General features: G+C 47.0%; 1 protein-coding gene across 1 annotated transcript in view; it reads left to right on the forward strand.

The window, feature by feature from the left end:
- Positions 1-23280, forward strand: part of PIGK (phosphatidylinositol glycan anchor biosynthesis class K) — a 100899-nt gene that overhangs the window by 29266 nt on the left and 48353 nt on the right. The window contains exon 9 of the mRNA XM_077277558.1: positions 5317-5489. Within this exon, the coding sequence (XP_077133673.1) occupies positions 5317-5489 (173 nt within the window). The remainder of the gene's footprint in view (positions 1-5316; positions 5490-23280) is intronic.

Below are 23280 nucleotides of genomic sequence, written 5' to 3' on the forward strand. Positions count from 1 at the left end.
TGGCATCATGGGCTCCTCAAAACAACTGTCAAATGATCTGAAAACAAAGATTATTCAACATAGTTGTTCAGGGGAAGGATACAAAAAGCTGTCTCAGAGATTTAACCTGTCAATTTCCACTGTGAGGAACATAGTAAGGAAATGGAAGAACACAGGTACAGTTCTTGTTAAGGCCAGAAGTGGCAGGCCAAGAAAAACATCAGAAAGGCAGAGAAGAAGAATGGTGAGATCAGTCAAGGACAATCCTCAGACCATCTCCAGAGAGCTGCAGCATCAACTTGCTGCAGATGGTGTCACTGTGTATCGGTCAACTATACAACGCACTTTGCACAAGGAGAAGCTGTATGGGAGAGTGATGCGAAAGAAGCCGTTTCTACAAGCACGCCACAAACAGAGTCGGCTGAGGTATGCAAAAGCACATTTGGAGAAGCCAATTTCTTTTTTGAAGAAGGTCCTGTGGACTGATGAAACCAAGATTGAGTTGTTTGGTCATACAAAAAGGCGTTATGCATGGCGGCAAAAAAACACAGTGCGTTGTATAGTTGACTGATGCACAGTGACACCATCTGCAGCAAGTTGATGCTGCAGCTGTCTGGAGATGGTCTGAGGATTGTCCTTGACTGATCTCACCATTCTTCTTCTCTGCCTTTCTGATGTTTTTCTTGGCCTGCCACTTCTGGCCTTAACAAGAACTGTACCTGTGTTCTTCCATTTCCTTACTATGTTCCTCACAGTGGAAATTGACAGGTTAAATCTCTGAGACAGCTTTTTGTATCCTTCCCCTGAACAACTATGTTGAATAATCTTTGTTTCTCAGTCGCCCATGACAGCACTACCAGAGAGATGGAGTCCGCCCTTCAGGGACAGGAAACCCTACAGGATAAAAGGGCGGTACCTCTCTCCTGCCTCAGTTTTGTTTCCTGTCCCTGACAGGCGAACCCTCAGGATCGGTACCTGTGATCCGGAGCCGACCAGTGGGGGTATGACGGCGGGGAGGCCCCTGTCACCGCTGGTTCGGTGTCCGACGCCGCCGCTTCTGGGTCCGATGGGGCTACAGAGCGGGCGGAGGGAAGCGCCGCTGCCTCCCCAGATTGGGGTAGGGGCTTTGGGACCCGGCGTGCCTCTGCAGAGAGGCCTGCTCCGGAGCGGCGGCCTGGTGTGTGAGAGCACCAAGATGGCCGCCGCACCGGATATAGATGCGGTCTACTTCCGGGTCCCGGGGAACGCGCATGCGCACTGGGGACCAGCGCTTCCCTGCAGACGCAGCCTGGAGGAGGAGTGTTCGGCGCGCATTTTAAAAAGACAGCTGTGAGAGCGCTCGTCGCTGCATACAGTCCCATTATGGCGGACAGCGATGAGCAGCTCCAGTCAGCACAGCCCTTGCAGCCACCAGTGCAGCAACAACAGCGTCACCACCAGCGCAAGTCGGGCGGAAGGACCTCTGCAGGCACCCGAAGTTCCCGTTCCAGGAGCCATTCTACGCCGCAGAGTAAAGCCTCCAATATATCCAGCCAGCCGGCACCTTCTACTTCGGGTCTCATTCAAGATCCCGTGCCTCCTCCAGAACTGGTACTTGTAGCTGCGCAAGATGGGTGAGTGATCTTCGTGAAAGTTCACTAAATAATTAGGGTCCCCCTTTTCCGTTTGTTTTTTAGGCGAGAAAAAAAACGGAAAAAACCAAACATAGAGACTGTCCCTTATGTGGAGAACCCCTAGCACAGAGCTGGGATAAAAAACTATGCGGTTCCTGTATAGGTCAAGTCCTCTGTGAAGAAACCCCTAGTTTTGCCTCTGAATTACGCTCGGTAATTAGATCAGAGGTAGAAACAGCGGTCAAATCCCTTAAAGGGGAAGGGGTTAAGGAGAGAACACCTGTCCCCCTGTCTCATTCTGATCCTTCTAGTTCTGATGAGGATGTGTCAGACAAGGAAGGTTCCTCCTTCTCCTCAGACTCTGAGAGTGGAGGCCGCCATTGCTTCCCCTTAGATGAAGTTGATGCCCTCGTAAAGACTGTAAGATCTACAATGGGGGTTCTAGACCCACGTCCTGATAAAACGGTACAGGACATTATGTTTGGCGGCCTGGGCCAGAAAAAACGCAGAGTTTTTCCACTTAATGAAAACGTGCAAGCCCTGATTAAAAAGGAGTGGGAGAAGCCAGAAAGGAAAAATTCATCTGTACCCTCCCTTAAAAGGAAATATCCTTTTGCGGAAGATGACTCTATAGCATGGGATAAAGCCCCTAAACTAGACGTGGCAGTCGCTAAGGCGTCAAAGAAATTTGCACTGCCCTTTGAGGACATGGGTACGCTAAAAGACCCCCTTGATAAAAGAGCCGACACCTTCCTAAAAGGAGCCTGGGAGTCAGCAGGGGGATGTTTAAGACCCGCCATAGCGGCCGCATGTACTTCCAGATCTCTGATGGTTTGGTTAGATAATCTGGAGAAACAGTTAAGGGATGGAGTATCCCGGCAAAAAATAATCGAGTCAATTCCCATGATTAGAGGAGCGGCAGCCTTCTTGGCTGATTCTTCGGCGGATTCCATTAAGCTAACTTCAAAATCGGCAGCCCTATCCAATGCAGCGCGTAGAACGCTGTGGCTGAAAAACTGGCCAGGGGATTTACAAACAAAACAAAAACTTTGCTCAATCCCATGTGAGGGGAAATTTCTGTTTGGAGAAACCCTAGATGACATCTTACAAAAAGCTGGGGATAAGAAGAAGGGATTCCCTAACTTGGCTGCTCCATATGTCAGGCGGCCCTTTCGGAACAGAAAATTCTTCCGCAGGCGCCCCCCTAGAGAACAGAACAGGTGGGAGGAGGGGAGAAATAGAGATAGGGGCTTCCTCTTTGGCAACTCCCCTAGAAATAAGAAAACCCCTAAATGACACCTCACCCAGGGTGGGAGGGAGACTGTCTCAATACCTTCCGGCCTGGGAAAAAATCTCCTCCAGTTCTTGGATTCTAAATCTAATAAAAATGGGACTTCAATTAAACTTTACCACCCTTCCTCCCCAACACTATGTCGTCACTCCATTGAAACCTTCAGGACGACAACAACAGGCCTTGGAACAAGAAATCTCAAAACTCATATCCAAGGATGTGATCCGAGAAGTTCCGTTACTGGAAAGAGGGAGAGGATTCTTTTCCCCACTGTTCCTGATTCCAAAGCCGGACGGTTCTTTCCGCACAATAATAAATCTCCGGAAATTGAACAGCTATGTAAGGAATCAAACATTCAAAATGGAATCGATAAGATCCACAATAAAAAACCTGTTTCCAAGTTGTTTCATGGTAGTGTTGGATCTCAGCGACGCGTACTATCACGTCCCCATCCACAAAAACTCACAAAAATTCCTCAGACTGGCGGTAGTCATGGAGGGAGTAGTGAGAGAATATCAGTACAAGGCCCTCCCGTTTGGCATTTCAGTAGAATGGCCCTTCTTACAGCCCTAACATCTGCCCGTAGGATTAGTGACCTTCAGGCTCTATCTGCAAACCCTCCCTTCACACAGATAATGGATGATAGGGTGGGTATTGAGGACAGATCCTGCTTATCTACCCAAAATGGCTTCCAATTTCCATAGATCCCAGGAAATAATCCTTCCGTCCTTCTGCCCAAATCCAAAAAATCAAAAAGAGGAAAAATTCCACACCTTAGACGTAAGAAGGTGTCTAATACACTACCTAGAGTCCTCCCGTCAGTATAGGAAGGAAGGATGTCTTTTTATCTGTTTTCAGGGGCCTAGGAAAGGACTCAAAGCCTCAAAAAGCACTATAGCTCGTTGGGTCACTGATGCGATAGCCTTGGCATACTCGTCCACGGGAAATGCAGTTCCTGAAGGACTCAAGGCACACTCTACAAGGGCTATGGCGACCTCCTGGGCCGAAAGGTCGGAGGTACCAATAGATAAAATCTGTAAAGCGGCCACCTGGTCAACACCTTCAACCTTCTTTAGGCACTATCGCTTAGACTTAGCCTCTTCGTCGGACTTAACCTTCGGAAGAAGGGTCTTACAGGCTGTGGTCCCGCCCTAAAGCAATAATCTCTGCAATTCTCTCTGGTAGTGCTGTCACGGGCGACTGAGAAAGTCGTAGTTACTCACCGATAACGGTGTTTCTCAGAGCCCATGACAGCACCTGCTTATTCCCCCCCTTATCACGTGTGCGGTGAGCACCTTATACAAAGTGTGTGTTTTGATTTAGACACGGTGTAATCTTCATAAGTATTTTGCTAAAAATGTGTATTTCTTGTTGTCACTAACCTGGAGGACCTCTGATGCTCTGTAAACAAAACTGAGGCAGGAGAGAGGTACCGCCCTTTTATCCTGTAGGGTTTCCTGTCCCTGAAGGGCGGACTCCATCTCTCTGGTAGTGCTGTCATGGGCTCTGAGAAACACCGTTATCGGTGAGTAACTACGACTTTTCAGATCATTTGACAGTTGTTTTGAGGAGCCCATGATGCCACTCTTCAGAGGAGATTCAAACAGGAGAACAACTTGCAAGTGGCCACTTTAAGTAGCTTTTCTCATGATTGCATACACCTAGCTATGAAGTTCAAAGCTCAATGAGGTGACAAAACCAAAAAAAGTGCTTTAGTAAGTCAGTAAGAAGTAGGTAGGAGTATTTAAAACAAGAAAATGATAAGGGTGCCCATACTTATGCACCTGTCAAATGTTGTTTGAATGCAGATTGCACATTTTCCGTTAGTACAATAAACCTCATTTCAAGGCAGAAACATTACTGCGTCCAACAGTTATTAGATATATGAAACTGAAATAGCTGTTGCAAAAAAAACAATTTTTATAAAACATTAAGCTTAAGATTAATAGGGGTGCCCAAACTTTTTCATATAACTGTGTGTGTATGTATGTATGTATATGTGTGTGTGTGTAATGTGTGTGTGTATGTATGTATGTGTATATATATATATATATATATATATATATATATATATATAATTTATTTTTTTTTTAAAGCAGCAGAGAAACCCTTTAATGCTACAAGTCTTGGGTGGATCATTACAAAAAGCCCCCAGCATTGTGTTTTACAGCCAATTTTTGTATTAATCTTTTTGCGATCTGACCTGCAGCTCCAGTCTCCACCATTAAATTCTCCTGTTAAACAGTACAACAGCGCCCCCCGGTGGTGGCATAGGTGAACTGTAGCTTGGTAAAGACAAAAACTTTTTTTAATAAAGTTCTAGAACTATGAGCTTTCTGTGTGATGTCTTTTCGTTGTGATGGTCCCAGTCATTGTTGTTTGCTGATGTTTCCATCTTTTGATGTCTTTTTTATGCTGTTTTTCTCTTTGTAGTTCCAAGTCTGCCCGAAGAGCCAGTGTGTTTCTACGCCGGGCCATCGCACCAACCTCTTCCAGAGAGACCCGCAGACTGTTCTTATTACTGATTTCTTCGGCAGCGTGAGGAAAGTGGAGCTCACCGAGAAAACCGTAACGCTCAAGCCCCATCCGGAGGCCGCGAAGCCGAGGTACGCCTGCATCCCATTACACTAACAGGGGTCTGTCATGTTTCCGGTGGGTTCTGGTATATTTGTCTGGACGTTTTTTTTCTCCATAGGCCGCTCTATTCTTGCCGTGAAATAATTTTATACTTTGCAATTTTATTCCATGTTGAAAATCTGCATTAAAATCAGCGGGTAGATTTAGATGCAGATTTGCTGCAAAATCCTAAGTGGAGAAAGTTTGCAGTCTAAAATATTAGACTGAGGATGTCCAATAATCAGCGGCAAAATATGCGCCATGTGGTGGGGATTGCATGAGAGGGTTATGGTACAGATAGTAAAATCACACTAAGTAGTTTGTACCCTAGAAATAGGAATTGAGGCTCCAGAACACAGAAGTGATGTACAGTCAGATTCATGAACAGCGGGATCAGTGAAAATCCAGGTATTTATACATAGATGTAAACGGCGATGTGCGGCGGTCATTACTGAATATGGGGGAGAGGGAGACGCAGGACTTCACCATCAGTTACATTGGTTCTGTGCGCCCTCTTGTGGTCTATTACTGTATTGCATTTACCAATGACAGGTGGGCTGATAAATTCTCGATAGCCGCATGAATGGATCCATATAGAAAGGAATTAAGATATTTGACTTTGCATCTCACAAAAGGGTATTTTGCAAATTACAGGGAGCATTTCTTGTTAAATTCATGTATTTTGGCCCAGATTCAACTTGGATTTGCAAAATCTTAATAGAAATAAGTTTGCAATTTGTTGCCTTGGCCTCTAAGGCTGGTCTGTATGGGTCATATCCATAGTGAACCTGCCCTGGCTTAATGTTCCTTTATTGGGGCAGATTTCCCTGCCTAAATCCTCATTGTGAGGCGTCACATCTGTACTGCAGGGTCATCTACACTGGAGTTTACCTGCAGCTTGTGAATGAGACTTCATCTCCTCTGGTGGCACAACGGGTTTACCTGCCAGATGTAACATTAGGTAAAGTTAGAGGCGCCCGCAGGGTCTGATCACATCTGGAAACCTGGCGATCATCCTCGGAAGAAAGCTGCGCTGCGAAGGTCGGCAGGATTCAGACTGTATGGATCACATCTGACGTTTTGCATTCGTTATAAGCATTTGCTTGCAGAAGGTTTATCTTGTGAAAGACTAGAAGCCACCGAGCTGCAGGAAAAAATGGACTCTGGGATTTCCATGTTATGAAGTGATGGTTCAGCTTGTGTATGCTATCACTTTGACAGGTGGGGGTCCAACTTCTGAGCCCCCCAATGATTGCGCATGAAGAGGGCACAATGCTCATGTAGCGCTGTGTCTTTTAAGTTTTCTTTTAGCAGCGCCACCATTGTGACCTGGCAATACAAGGCTCTGCAGCCGGTCATCACTTTTTACTGGGGCCAGTTTAACCCCTTCCCGACCTTTGACGCCACGTAGGCGTCATGAAAGTCGGTGCCAATCCGACCCATGACGCCTATGTGGCGTCATGGAATGATCGCGTCCCTGCAGATCGGGTGAAAGGGTTAACCCCTATTTCACCCGATCTGCAGGGAGAGGGGGAGTTGTACTTCAGCCCAGGGGGGGTGGCTTTGAAAGTGCAACAGCCAATCAGAGCAATTTGCAATATTTCACCTATGAAAATTGTGAAATATTGCAATCCAGCCATGGCCGATGCTGCAATAGCATCTGCCATGGCTGGAAATCATGTTCTAACCCCCCCCCCCCCCCCCACCTCCCCCGATCTCCTCCCCAGTCCTCCGTTCTGTCCGGTACCCCCCTCCATCCCCCTGTCCGCTCCCCCGTGCTCCTGTCCGCTCCCCCCATCCTCCGATCCCCCCCCCCCCCCCGTGCTCCGATCCACCCCCCCACCACCCCCTCATACTTACCGAGCCTCCCGAAGTCGGTCCGTCTTCTCCCTGGGCGCCGCCATCTTCCAAAATGGCGGGCGCATGCGTAGTGCACCCGCCGAATCGGCCGGCAGGATGCGTTCCATGTACATTTTGATCACTGTGGTAAACTTATCACAGTGATCAAAATAAAAAAATAGTAAATGACCCCCCCCCCCCTTTATCACCCCCATAGGTAGGGACAATAATAAAATAAAGAAAATATTTTTTTTTCCACTAGGGTTAGAACTAGGGTTAGGGTTAGGGTTAGAACTAGGGTTAGCGTTAGAATTAGGCTATGTGCACACGGTGCGGATTGGCCGCTGCGGATTCATAGCAGTGTTCCATCAGGTTTACAGTACCATGTAAACCTATGGAAAACCAAATCCGCTGTGCCCATGGTGCGGAAAATACAGCGCGGAAATGCTGCGCTGTATTTTCAGCAGCATGTCAATTCTTTGTGCGGATTTCGCAGCGTTTTACAGCTGTTCCTCAATAGGAATCCGCAGGTGAAATCCGCATAAAAAACACTGGAAATCCGCGGTAAATCTGCAGGTAAAACGCAGTGCCTTTTACCTGCGGATTTTTCAAAAATGGTGCGGAAAAATCTCACACGAATCCGCAACGTGGGCACATAGCCTTAGGGTTAGGGTTGGAATTAGAGTTAGGGTTGGAATTAGGGCTAGGGTTGGAAATAGGATTAAGAATAGGCTTGTGGTTAGGGTTATGGTTAGGGTTAGGGGTGTGTGTTGGGGTTAAAGTTGTGGTTAGGGTTGGGGTTAGGGTTGGGATTAGGGTTAGGGTTGGGGTTAGGGTTGTGGTTAGGGGTGTGTTGGGGTTGGGTTGTGATTAGGGTTATGGCTAGAGTTGGGATTAGGGTTAGGGGTGTGTTGGGGTTAGTGTTGGAGTTAGAATTGAGGGGTTTCCACTGTTTAGGCACATCAGGGGTCTCCAAACGCAACGTGGCGCCACCATTGATTCAAGCCAATCTTGCGTTCAAAAAGTCAAATGGTGCTCCCTCCCTTCCGAGCCCCGACGTGTGCCCAAACAGTGGTTTACCCCCACATATGGGGTACCAGCATACTCAGGACAAACTGGGCAACAATTATTGGGGTCCAATTTCTCCTGTTACCCTTGCGAAGATAAAACATTGCTTGCTAAAACATAATTTTAGAGGAATGAAAAATGATTTTTTATTTTCACGGCTCTGCGTTATAAACTTCTGTGAAGCACTTGGGGGTTCAAAGTGCTCACCACACATCTAGATAAGTCCCTTGGGGGGTCTAGTTTCCAAAATGGGGTCACTTGTGGGGGTTTCTACTGTTTAGGCACATCAGGGGCTCTGGAAATGGAATGTGACGCACGCAGAACACTCCATCAAAGCCTGCATTTCAAAACGTCACTACCTCCCTTCCGAGCCCCGACTTGTGCCCAAACAGTGGTTTACCCCCACATATGGGGTATCAGTGTACTCAGGACAAACTGGGCAACAACTATTGGGGTCCAATTTCTCCTGTTACCCTTGTGAAAATAAAAAATTGCTTGCTAAAACATCATTTTTAAGGAAAGAAAAATGATTTTTTATTTTCACGGCTCTGCGTTGTAAACTTCTGTGAAGCACTTGGGGGTTCAAAGTGCTCACCACACATCTAGATAAGTTTCTTGGGGGGTCTAGTTTCCAAAATGGGGTCACTTGTGGGGGTTTCTACTGTTTAGGCACATCAGGGGCTCTGCAAATGGAATGTGACGCACGCAGAACACTCCATCAAAGCCTGCATTTCAAACAGTGGTTTACCCCCACATATGGGGTATCAGTGTACTCAGGACAAACTGGGCAACAACTATTGGGGTCCAATGTCTCCTGTTACCCTTGGGAAAATAAAAAATTGTGGGCTAAAAAATCATTTTTGAGAAAAGAAAAATTATTTTTTATTTTCATGGCTCTGCGTTATAAACTTCTGTGAAGCACTTGGGGGTTCAAAGTGCTCACCACACATCTAGATTAGTTCCTTGGGAGGTCTAGTTTCCAAAATGGGGTCACTTGTGGGGGAGCTCCAATGTTTAGGCACACAGGGGCTTTCCAAACGCGACATGGTGTCCGCTAACGATGGAGATAATTTTTCATTCAAAAAGTCAAATGGCGCTCCTTCCCTTCCGAGCCTTACCATGTGCCCAAACAGTGGTTTACCCCCACATGTAAGGTATCGGTGTACTCAGGAGAAATTGCCCAACAAAATTTAGGATCCATTTTATCCTGTTGCCCATGTGAAAATGAAAAAATTTAGGCTAAAATAATTTTTTTGTGAAAAAAAGTACTTTTTCATTTTTTTACGGATCAATTTGTGAAGCACCTGGGGGTTTAAAGTGCTCACTATGCTTCTAGATAAGTTCCTTGGGGGGTCTAGTTTCCAAAATGGGGTCACTTGTGGGGGAGCTCCAATGTTTAGGCACACGGGGGCTCTCCAAACGCGACATGGTGTCCGCTAAAGATTGGAGCCAATTTTTCATTGAAAAAGTCAAATGGCGCTCCTTCCCTTCCGAGCCCTGCCGTGCGCCCAAACAGTGGTTTACCCCCACATATGAGGTATCAGCGTACTCAGGACAAATTGGACAATAACTTTTGGGGTCCAGTTTCTCCTTTTACCCTTGGGAAAATAAAAAAAATTGTTGCTAAAAGATCATTTTTGTGACTAAAAAGTTAAATGTTCATTTTTTACTTCCATGTTGCTTCTGCTGCTGTGAAACACCTGAAGGGTTAATAAACTTCTTGAATGTGGTTTTGAGCACATTGAGGGGTGCAGTTTTTAGAATGGTGTCACTTTTGGGTATTTTCAGCCATATAGAACCCTCAAAATGACTTCAAATGTGAGGTGGTCCCTAAAAAAAAAAATGGTTTTGTAAATTTTGTTGTAAAAATGAGAAATCACTGGTCAAATTTTAACCTTTATAACTTCCTAGCAAAAAAAAAAAATTGTTTCCAAAATTGTGCTAATGTAAAGTAGACATGTGGGAAACGTTATTTATTAACTATTTGGGTCACATAACTCTCTGGTTTAACAGAATAAAAATTCAAAATGTGAAAATTGCGAAATTTTCAAAATTTTTGCCAAATTTCCGTTTTTTTCACAAATAAACTCAGAAATTATCGACCTAAATTTACCACTAACATGAAGCCCAATATGTCACGAAAAAACAATCTCAGAATCGCTAGGATCCGTTGAAGCGTTCCTGAGTTATTACCTCATAAAGGGACACTGGTCAGAATTGCAAAAAACGGCCAGGTCATTAAGGCCAAAATAGGCTGGGTCATGAAGGGGTTAACCATTTAGATGCTGCTGTCAATCCCTGACGTGACGCTGTGACGAGCCCTCGCACCCATTTGATCACCCATAGCGCAATCCCCTCCCTTGTTATGGGATTGTGGGTGCCAATGGATTACTATGGCAGCCAGGGTCTGATGGCCCCCATGACTGCCATGTTTGTATTTCTATATAGTCCAGCGAGTGGCTCGGATCCTGATGGACCATATGTCTCACTATGTACAACAATACTAAAGATCTGCAAGCCGATAAATGAGAGCGACACGACTCTCAGACCATGACGGGGTAATAGTCTTGTTAGAAAGTGATTTTCTTGTGCATAAGTAGCAAAACATAAAAATTACAGAATCTAGGTAACGCATGAATAGCCTAAAACCTGAAAAAAGACTTCAGATTTTTTTTTTAATTATTTTATTTCTACCCATGAAAAGTTAAAGTTTGGTAATAAATTATACATACTTCAAAATGCTGCCACTGACAAATATAACCCGTCCGGTAAAAGAAAAAAATAATTGCATAAGGCCACGTGTGCGTAGAGAATAAAACAACCAACCTCCTGGAATGTGAGGATGGAAGATAATAAAAAAAATATCCATGTCAGACTTTAAGGGGTTAAAAATAAAACCCTTGCGCCTCTAAGACAGAAGTCAGACTACACAAGTGCTGTGGGTTTTCTCCATGGACACAATCTGCAGCCGTCATTTATACCGTGGTGCACTGAATATCGGGGGGAACGAGACATTTCCCATCATTGTTACACTGTGCGCCCTCTGGTGGCGCATTACAGTATTGCACGTACCAGTGAGACCACTAGTGGGGCAGTGCAGGCTGCCGGTAAAGGACGACACTAGTGTTTGAGTCTTTTCCACCAATCCAGTGCAGAACACCTTACACCTCAGTCATATTTATTCTAATTTTAAGAATATTATAGTTATAGTTTCCCTCTTTTTTCCATCTATTTTTATCTGTAAAGATTTTGCTTAATTTCAGGGGAAAAAAAAACAAATATAAAGTTGTGCATTGTTATGATTTTATGTAAGTATTTGAGATGTTGCACTTCCATAAGATTTGGCGCCCTGTGCGCCCCTCCACCATGTTACACCACTGACGACCGCACAACCTTCCACTAAAAACGTGTGAACAATATAGATCAGATTGTACATCCCGCCGTACAGTCTAAGGCCGCATTCACACATCTGTTCTACAGGCCCATGTGTTTCCGTGTTTTATTCTCGGACATATAGGATTTCGTAGATCTGTGCAGATAGCAGTTTTAAAGACTGATCCGTGTGTCCGGTCCGTGAGACTCGGAGGGCGTCCTGTTCTCCTGCAGATCGGACTCGGCTCTTCTCTAGTTAGACCATTGTTTGGTCCTGCATTTCTGACTTTGACCTGTAGGGGGCGCACCACTAACACATTATTCGTGTTCTTCCATATTCACACCTTATAGGACTTGTTGGACCTTAGCAGTTTGTCTTTGTAATTCACCGGATCAGCACTTATGTTATCGCCATATTATTATATCATCCTATAGCGACTGCGTCTCTAGAATCCCCCCAGGATACGGTATTAATGTGTGAGGAGTGTGGGCCCACTTCTGGGTGCTGGGACTGAGCTCTCCATCCAGCGAGCAGAGCGAGTGGTGTAAGTGCGCAGCAGCGTCCATTGACCCGTGCAGTCAGTTCTGCATGCATTCTCCCCAGGGCTGTACATGCTGCACTTTGCTGACCCCCAGGCACCAGACCCTGCTCTTATTACAGCTGCCTCACTCTCTAGTGCCACCTAGTGGTAGTCAGTAAGGCAATGTCCTGGCCGTGGAAGACCTTAAAAACTCTACCAGTGTACATCTAATAATAATATAGCTCAATTTTCATAAAAAATGGAACAATTGGTTATCTTTCCGTTTAAATACCGTTATTAAATAACTTTGCAGATTCGCACATAGAGAATGTGATTGGATAGTTGTTGTAATGTCACCATTTCCCCTATCCTCTTCCCTTCCCTAATCCCCATAACGTTGTGTTAATTATTAAGAAATTAATGTCAATAAGATGTAATGCTCGACACAATTTGTAAATAAAAATTTATGTTTCAAAAAAAGGAAAAAAAAAAAAATAACTCTACCAGTGACCACGTTTAGGTGGCAAAGGAGGTAACTCTGTGCTTTGGTCCACCAGCGCCACTTTTGTGCATGAGTTGTATCTCCTAGTGCAATGGACACCAGAGGTGAGCGGCGTATATAATATTATTACTAATAATTGGGGCTGACCGCATGTTATAGAAGCTGTGGGGGTCGATGTGACCCCATCTATGACCATTATCTTCCCGATAACCGGTCCTATGAGTTGGGATGGCAGCTGATGGCTACAACGCCATGAGCTGCCCTCATGTTGGCGATCACAGCTGGAGACGGCTCCATAGACCTCGTAATCCGTGATGACAGGCGGCGACAGAGGACGACAGGCGGCGACAGAGGACGACAGGCGGCGACAGAGGACGACAGGCGGCGACAGAGGACGACAGGCGGCGACAGAGGACGACAGGCGGCGACAGAGGACGACAGGCGGCGACAGAGGACGACAGGCGGCGACAGACAGGCCGCGACAGAGGACGACAGGCGGCGACAGAGGACGACAGGCGACGACAGACGACAGACTGCTCTCTGCTCCGGATGATCTTCCCAGTGATGTTACAAGGCTCTTTCATGGGTCGGATATGGACTCCCAGGTTTTGCTTCTTACAGGCGTCACTAGAGACCATATTGGAGATGGATTTTGCCTATTTATCCCCAGGAGTATCACCTACAGGACCCCCAATACCAGGGGGATCTCACAAGACACATCCGTACCCCCGAGGACAACAAGGTAGTTACGAGCTTGAACATTAGACAGAACTGCGACGTATTACTGTGACGTAAATGTCAAGTCTGGAAATGTGAAAAACGAAGTAAAGGGGCAATTGTCTGCTCCCCTCTGAGGCAGCAGACAACTGAAGCCTCCCCAGATCAGCACCTGGTCATCTAATGGTTAGACGGAGACCTGGGGAGGCGGACAAGCCACAGTGTCTGCGCTCAGTGTGAAATTTGGTGGAGGATCGGTGATGATCTGGGGGGGCTTCAGCAAGGCAGGAATTGGTCAGGTTGTTTTTTTGCGAAAGACGTATGAATCAAGCCGCGTACAAGGTTATTCTGGAAAAACAGCGGATTCCTTCTGCTCAGGCAATGTTCCCCAACTCTGAGGACTGGTTTCTCCAGCAGGACATTGCGCCATGCCACACAGCCAGGTCAAGGTGTGGATGAAGAGACCACCACATCAAACCCCTGTCATGGCCTCCCAATCTCCAGACCTGAACCCCACTGAAAACCTCTGGAATGCAATCAAGAGTAGGATGGATACTCACAAGCCATCAAACAAAGAAGAACGGCTGACATTATTGTACCAGGAGCGATGTGTGAGACTGGTGGAAAGCTGCCAAGACGCAGGAAAGCTGTGATTACACATCATGGTTATTCCACAGAATATTGATTTCTGAACTCTTCCTGAGTTACAACATTAGTATTGTTGTTTCTAAATGATTCTGAACTTGTTTTCTTTGCATTGTTTGAGGTTTGCAAACAATGCATTTTTTGTTATTTTGACCATTTCTCATTTTCAGAACACCGCCAGTCTGAGCACAGCAGGGACACGGTCCCTCTGCAGATGTGCGAGAGCTTACAAGTATAATTGATGGGAGACCACTACTCACCCCCATCTCCCAGGACCAGCACCGAAAAGTAGTAGGAAGGGGCTGTGGTGTTCACTGCAGTCAGACTCCGCGTCTGTCCCATCACTTTCGGTGAACCCCCGGATCTGTCATAGCAGTGTGACCATCGTAATAGACCGGCTGGTGGTGCAGAGCTCCCCGATACCAGAGCGGTCCTGCAATAGGAGCAATCGGGGTAACAAGTCCGTCCATGCCATTTCTTCTTCCTGAACCTTCCCCATCACCTGTGAGTGATAATATTGAGAAGTAGAAGGAACGGCATCAACGGAGCCACAAAGTCGAGACCCCATAGCGTTACAAAGGGGGGGGCTAAGTGCCGAGGAGCAGAGGGCAGAAAAGTCATAATCACTCTGCTGACCCCATAGCTGCAAGGTTCAGACCTCCTCTGGTAACAGCACAAACACTGCGCCCCCGCTGGGAGCTTCATGGCCGAGCAGCTGCATGCAGCCGTACATCACCAAGCACAATACCGAGCGTCGGATGGAGTGGTGTAAAGCCGCCACCACTGGACTCTGGAGGAGACGTGTTCTGTGCAGTGACGGATCGCACTTCTCTATCTGCGTCTGACGGAGGAGTCTGGGTTTGGTGATTCCAGGAGGACGTTACCCCCTGACTGCATTGTGCCCCCTGTACAGATGGTGGAGGGGATAATGCTATGGGCTGTTATCAGGGGGCGGCCTCGGACCCTCAGCTCCAGTGATGGGAAATCTTCAGCAGAAGGCATTGTGGACAATTGTAAGTTCAGCTTTGTGGGAAAAGTTTGGGGAACACCCTTATGTGCCCCCCATGACTGTGCCCAGTTCACAAGCTCCATACAGATATGGAGGTGGGAACATGAGCCGTGGCACAGAGCCCGGACCTCCGCCCCATCCTATAATGGAGATTGTGAGCCCGGACCCCAACGTCCGGGTCTGACCCCTCAAATGCTCTGGATGAAGGGGCAAACATTCCCATATATGCCCCCAAAATCTTGTAGAAATCCTTCCCAGAAGGACGGGAGCTGTTATATCAGAGGAGCGACTCCATATTAATGTCTACTGATGGGGGGTGGGGAGGAGGGGAGGGGCGGCAGAAAAACTGGGGGATGTGGGGGGCACATACTTTCTCCATATTAATGTCTATGGATGTAGGTGAGGACAGAGAAGCCCCCGGAGGTGGATGTGGAGGGGCACATACTTTCTCCATATTAATGTCTATGGATGTAGATGAGGACAGAGAAGCCCCCGGAGGAGGATGTGGGGGGCACATACTTTCTCCATATTAATGTCTATGGATGTAGATGAGGACAGAGAAGCCCCCGGAGGTGGATGTGGGGGGCACATACTTTCTCCATATTAATGTCTATGGATGTAGATGAGGACAGTGAAGCCCCCGGAGGTGGATGTGGGGGGCACATACTTTCTCCATATTAATGTCTATGGATGTAGATGAGGACAGAGAAGCCCCCGGAGGTGGATGTGGGGGGCACATACTTTCTCCATATTAATGTCTATGGATGTAGATGAGGACAGTGAAGCCCCCGGAGGTGGATGTGGGGGGGCACATACTTTCTCCATATTAATGTCTATGGATGTAGGTGAGGACCGAGAAGCCCCCGGAGGAGGATGTGGGGGGCACATACTTTCTCCATATTAATGTCTATGGATGTGGATGAGGACAGAGAAGCCCCCGGAGGAGGATGTGGGGGGCACATACTTTCCCCATATTAATGTCTATGGATGTGGATGAGGACAGAGAAGCCCCCGGAGGTGGATGTGGGGGGCACATACTTTCTCCATATTAATGTCTATGGATGTAGATGAGGACAGAGAAGCCCCCGGAGGTGGATGTGGGGGGCACATACTTTCTCCATATTAATGTCTATGGATGTAGATGAGGACAGTGAAGCCCCCGGAGGTGGATGTGGAGGGGCACATACTTTCTCCATATTAATGTCTATGGATGTAGATGAGAACAGAGAAGCCCCCGGAGGAGGATGTGGGGGGCACATACTTTCTCCATATTAATGTCTATGGATGTAGGTGAGGACAGAGAAGCCCCCGGAGGTGGATGTGGGGGGCACATACTTTCTTCATATTAATGTCTATGGATGTAGGTGAGGACAGAGAAGCCCCCGGAGGTGGATGTGGGGGGCACATACTTTCTCCATATTAATGTCTATGGATGTAGGTGAGGACAGAGAAGCCCCCGGAGGAGGATGTGGGGGGCACATACTTTCTCCATATTAATGTCTATGGATGTAGATGAGGACAGTGAAGCCCCCGGAGGTGGATGTGGAGGGGCACATACTTTCTCCATATTAATGTCTATGGATGTAGGTGAGGACAGAGAAGCCCCCGGAGGTGGATGTGGGGGGCACATACTGTCTCCATATTAATGTCTATGGATGTAGGTGAGGACAGAGAAGCCCCCGGAGGTGGATGTGGGGGGCACATACTTTCTCCATATTAATGTCTGTGGATGTAGATGAGGACAGAGAAGCCCCCGGAGGTGGATGTGGGGGGGCACATACTTTCTCCATATTAAGGTCTATGGATGTAGATGAGGACAGTGAAGCCCCCGGAGGTGGATGTGGAGGGGCACATACTTTCTCCATATTAATGTCTATGGATGTAGATGAGGACAGAGAAGCCCCCAGAGGTGGTTGTGGGGGGCACATACTTTTCTCCATATAGTGCTTTTCTAGCTCGTGTGTATCCTGTGGGTCTCCACATTTTGGCGGAGAGATCCCATAGTCATTAATAGTCTCCGTGTAATTCTGCTGATTCCTGGAGGAGATTTTCAGGATCCTCTCCGGGTGAAGAAGTTGCTGAGATGGCGCCATGTCGCTGTAGGGCAGACAGTAAATCATTCTTCTTGTTGAGAGTGTTGACTTTAATGTCTGGCCACACACAGGAGTTTCCACCTAAACTTGCTTAGTAAATGAAGTGGTGCCGCCGCTCTCCGTGCTCAGTCTGTTAAGAAATGAAGCCGCGTAAGAGACGGTCACAGTGATGGTTCATCACTCCCAAGTGTCATAACTTACTGTTCTGCAGCAGTCATGGGGGGCACCAGGATGACCCAATGAGTCCTGAATTAGACCCCTTACATTTATTGCACTGTGTGTTTACAGTCTGGTGACCCTCTGATTCAGTGGTATATGTATCATAGATGGAGATGGGCGAACCCGAACAGTAAAGTTAGGCATCCGTACTGAACACCTACTGTTAGAGCACGGACCCCGAACATGGACTTCACCAGGAAGCCCATGTTACTGTTCAGATTCGGCCCCTTGAACGCCGATTGTTTGCAAAATCATTACATCCGGTCAGAAAACCGTGGTTGCCACACTGTCAAATGACACCGTGAGCCCGCAGCTGTGATCGGAGGTAAAAAGTTTACCTCTAGTCACTGGTGTCAGCTGATGGGACTACTGCTCCCATCAGCCTACACCTGCTGCCGCTAATAACAGAACAGGTGGCGGCCTGTAGTGGTGGCTGCAGACAGGATCTTATCATGTATCTCTGTATACAGGGAGCTCCCCCTAGTGGTGACTGCAGACAGGATCTTATCATGTATCTCTGTATACAGGGAGCTCCCCCTAGTGGTGTCTGCAGACAGGATCTTATCATGTATCTCTGTATACAGGGAGCTCCCCCTAGTGGTGACTGCAGACAGGATCTTATCATGTATCTCTGTATACAGGGAGCTTCCCCCTAGTGGTGACTGCAGTCAGGATCTTATCATGTATCTCTGTATACAGGGAGCTCCCCCTAGTGGTGACTGCAGACAGGATCTTATCATGTATCTCTGTATACAGGGAGCTCCCCCTAGTGGTGACTGCAGACAGGATCTTATCATGTATCTCTGTATACAGGGAGCTCTCCCTAGTGATGACTGCAGACAGGATCTTATCATGTATCTCTGTATACAGGGAGCTCCCTCTAGTGGTGGCTGCAGACAGGATCTTATCATGTATCTCTGTATACAGGGAGCTCCCCCTAGTGGTGGCTGCGGACAGGATCTTATCATGTATCTCTGTATACAGGGAGCTCCCCCTAGTGGTGGCTGCAGACAGGATCTTATCATGTATCTCTGAATACAGGGAGCTCCCACTAGTGGTGGCTGCAGACAGGATCTTATCATGTATCTCTGTATACAGGGAGCTCCCCCTAGTGGTGACTGCAGACAGGATCTTATCATGTATCTCTGTATACAGGGAGCTCCCCCTAGTGGTGGCTGCAGACAGAATCTTATCATGTATCTCTGTATACAGGGAGCTCCCCCTAGTGGTGGCTGCAGACAGGATCTTATCATGTATCTCTGTATACAGGGAGCTCCCCCTAGTGGTGACTGCAGACAGGATCTTATCATGTATCTCTGTATACAGGGAGCTCCCCCTAGTGGTGACTGCAGACAGGATCTTATCATGTATCTCTGTATACAGGGAGCTCCCCCTAGTGGTGGCTGCAGACAGGATCTTATCATGTATCTCTGTATACAGGGAGCTCCCCCTAGTGGTGACCGCAGACAGTCTTATCATGTATCTCTGAATACAGGGAGCTCCCCCTAGTGGTGGCTGCAGACAGGATCTTATCATGTATCTCTGAATACAGGGAGCTCCCACTAGTGGTGGCTGCAGACAGGATCTTATCATGTATCTCTGTATACAGGGAGCTCCCCCTAGTGGTGACTGCAGACAGGATCTTATCATGTATCTCTGTATACAGGGAGCTCCCCCTAGTGGTGGCTGCAGACAGGATCTTATCATGTATCTCTGTATACAGGGAGCTCCCCCTAGTGGTGGCTGCAGACAGAATCTTATCATGTATCTCTGTATACAGGGAGCTCCTCCTAGTGGTGGCTGCAGACAGGATCTTATCATATATCTCTGTATACAGGGAGCTCCCCCTAGTGGTGACTGCAGACAGGATCTTATCATGTATCTCTGTATACAGGGAGCTTCCCCTAGTGGTGGCTGCAGACAGAATCTTATCATGTATCTCTGTATACAGGGAGCTCCCCCTAGTGGTGGCTGCAGACAGGATCTTATCATGTATCTCTGTATACAGGGAGCTCCTCCTAGTGGTGACTGCAGACAGGATCTTATCATGTATCTCTGTACACATGGAGCTCCCCCTAGTGGTGACTGCAGACAGGATCTTATCATGTATCTCTGTATACAGGGAGCTCCCCCTAGTGGTGGCTGCAGACAGAATCTTATCATGTATCTCTGTATACAGGGAGCTCCCCCTAGTGGTGGCTGCAGACAGGATCTTATCATGTATCTCTGTATACAGGGAGCTCCCCCTAGTGGTGGCTGCAGACAGGATCTTATCATGTATCTCTGTATACAGGGAGCTCCTCCTAGTGGTGGCTGCAGACAGGATCTTATCATATATCTCTGTATACAGGGAGCTCCCCCTAGTGGTGGCTGCAGACAGGATCTTATCATGTATCTCTGTATACAGGGAGCTCCTCCTAGTGGTGGCTGCAGACAGGATCTTATCATGTATCTCTGTATACAGGGAGCTCCCCCTAGTGGTGACTGCAGACAGGATCTTATCATGTATCTCTGTATACAGGGAGCTTCCCCTAGTGGTGGCTGCAGACAGAATCTTATCATGTATCTCGGTATACAGGGAGCTCCCCCTAGTGGTGGCTGCAGACAGAATCTTATCATGTATCTCTATATACAGGGAGCTCCCCCTAGTGGTGGCTGCAGACAGGATCTTATCATGTATCTCTGTATACAGGGAGCTCCCCCTAGTGGTGGCTGCAGACAGGATCTTATCATGTATCTCGGTATACAGGGAGCTCCCCCTAGTGGTGGCTGCAGACAAGATCTTATCATGTATCTCTGTATACAGGGAGCTCCCCCTAGTGGTGGCTGCAGACAGGATCTTATCATGTATCTCTGTATATAGGGAGCTCCCTCTAGTGGTGGCTGCAGACAGGATCTTATCATGTATCTCTGTATACAGGGAGCTCCCCCTAGTGGTGGCTGCAGACAGGATCTTATCATATATCTCTGTATACAGGGAGCTTCCCCTAGTGGTGGCTGCAGATTGTAATTTAGAACATAAATGATTCCTTGCGTTCAGTGTAACCACAACCCAATCTTCCCACACATTTGCATGACCCTCATCAATCTGTAGACTGTAAATGTTGAGTTCCAGAATAGAGATGGGCCGAGCACATTCAGATATGAATTATTAGCAGCTGATGAAAATTGTAGAATATGATTACTGGTGCAGATGAAATTCGTCTCTGCGATACAATATTTGCTTTGTCGGACTGGATATGAATCCTCTGGGAATGTGAAGTGCAGACACGTCTGCAGTGCTGAGACCATTCTCCCGCGTCTATAAACCCATTCTGATCACTCGAGAAGCTTTAAGCCCTCAGATTGTTGCAAATACGTCTCGCTTTTCTCTAAGAAGAAACCAGGAACAGCCCTCAGCTCTGCAGCGAGCGAACTCAAGTGGCCGAATATGTTTCAAGACAGCGGGAGGTTCAAGTACAAGAGCAGCGAGGAGGCTGCTCGGCAGAAATGTCGCTTTCTGCAGCTTTTATCAGACAGGTTTTCTTCTTGTTTATTGGTAGTGACCAAACATTTTATCCTCCAGAATAAAACGTCGTCAAGATCGAATACTCTTCTGCACCCGGCCTCAGACAGATGTGCACAACCCCTGTGCGAAGAAATACAGAAAATGTGAGAGCTAGTAAAGAACGTACACAAACTGTACAACAGGAAAGACCCATCCAAACCAGAACCGCAGATCCCGAACACAAAAGAATAAATCTGTATTGGTATTAAGATGTAGAAAAGCGACAGACATGAAAAGACTCAGTAGTGTGTACAACACCTCGCCCAGGTCCAATATAAAATGGACCACAGGGCGTTCTACACTCCTCAAAATCAATGGTCCTACATTCAGGATAAATCCATATGTAAAAAAAGAAAAATACCAGAAATAAAAAACTGAAAACAGTAAAATTACATGTAGAAAAAAACAAACTGTTGTGTGACTGGACAGGTACATAAAGGTACAGAGGCGGACCGATGGTAAATTTCAGCAGAAAATCAGATAGGACGCCAAGTAGATGACATAAATGCATATAATGCGCCTGAAAGGGCACAGAACTGAAACCATAAGCGTTTCGCCACCAGCAGTGGCTTTATCAGGGGCAATCTAAGCCCTGGATGTGTTTTATGGCAGCATACAAGTTAGTAATGACTGATTGTCAAGGAAAACAGAAAATGGAGAAGAGTTATAGAAATAACACGGGATTTGCTTAAGTTCCTCTGATCACCAACAAAACCAAGATCACAGTATGTCCGACATCCACCAATGTGTGTTGTCCCAGTAAAATCTTTGCACATCCAAAAAGATGTGATACCCACTAAAAGCGAAGGCTCCAAAATGTATAGCATGCTCCTGCGCTGAAGCTTTGCCCTCATTGTATAGAAACCACTGTGCGCATACTAATTGCAAGAGCTAATACTCATGCACCGCAATGCCCGCTCACAACACGACAGGCCGACTAGGATCTGCACAGCAGTGTCTGCAAACAGATACTGAAACTCAGGAACAAGAAAGAACATGAACAATAACGAGGGAATAAAATCTCTTAATGCATTGATCTATTAAAAACTGATATATGGTCTATACATATAGAATGTGGAATGTTACAGGCTGCGCACACCAATTAGTAGTGTGATATAGGAGAGCAGAGTGAGGGGCATGGAGCACTCGGAAGAAGCCGGGTGCTGCTGGGAACGTAGATCTAGCCCATAACATGAGGACGGCACTGGTTATGTGTCACTGGATGCTCGTAGGGAAAATGGAGAGGAAATAAGAGAAAAGTACAATAAAGAATCCTCCTGCTTACAATAGATACGCCGATACTGTACTGTGTAAAAATAATGCAAGTGTGGGGATAACCCTACAAAATGGTCGTGCAGGTGTAATTATTAGAGATGTGCGAACCCAAACGTAAAACTTCAGGGTTCATACCGGACAGTCCGTTAGAGAGAGACACCAGAACTTCAGGTTGGGTACCAGAACCCCTACTTCCACAGGTCCGCTCATCACTAGTAATTATACATCAATTACTAATTCACTTGTAGTCGTGACGCGCTTCTCATTTCACCAACACTCCCGGCAGCTGTTCTTCTGGCTTGTGCCCGACGGGTGCATCATCAGTGATGGAAGCAGCTCACTGACCCTTTTAGGAGCTAAGCCAGGACCCTGACACAACTGATGATGCAAAGACAAAAGCTTCCAATGTCTGCATGGTATCAGCGATATGACGCTGGCTGACTGCATATTTCAATAGTTAAGGCAGCTCCCTTCTTACAACTCTGATGCAAATAGATTTTCATTGCACCATTCAGCCTGCAGAGTTGTGAATGCTGCTCTGGATTATAAAGCTGTTAGGGTATGTTTCCACGGTCAGGAATCCCTGTGCTTTGGATGCAGCAGATACCCCGCTCTGTCCCAAGCGACGACCCCTGTTGTTCGCACGGTGATTCTGGATGTATTCATTCAACATATCCGGAATCACCGCATCGTATTCATAGACTGCTATTTACCTTGCGTCTCAGCAAGATAAATAGACATGCTGCAGTCTGGAAAGACGTGCCGCATGTCCGGTTACGCAGGGCCGCCGGATGCAGCCTTGCGCACATAGTGGAGACGGGATTTCATACAATCCCCTCCACTATGCTGTAACATCAGGACGCTGCGGATGTACGCAGCGTCCAATCCTCAGCGAATACTGGAGGTTTCCTGACCGTGGAAACATACCCTAACTCAAGATAAGGTGATACAAAGTACAGCTACAGAAAACCGGA

Source organism: Ranitomeya variabilis, chromosome 8 (genome assembly GCF_051348905.1).
Source record: "Ranitomeya variabilis isolate aRanVar5 chromosome 8, aRanVar5.hap1, whole genome shotgun sequence".
NCBI lineage: Eukaryota > Metazoa > Chordata > Amphibia > Anura > Dendrobatidae > Ranitomeya > Ranitomeya variabilis.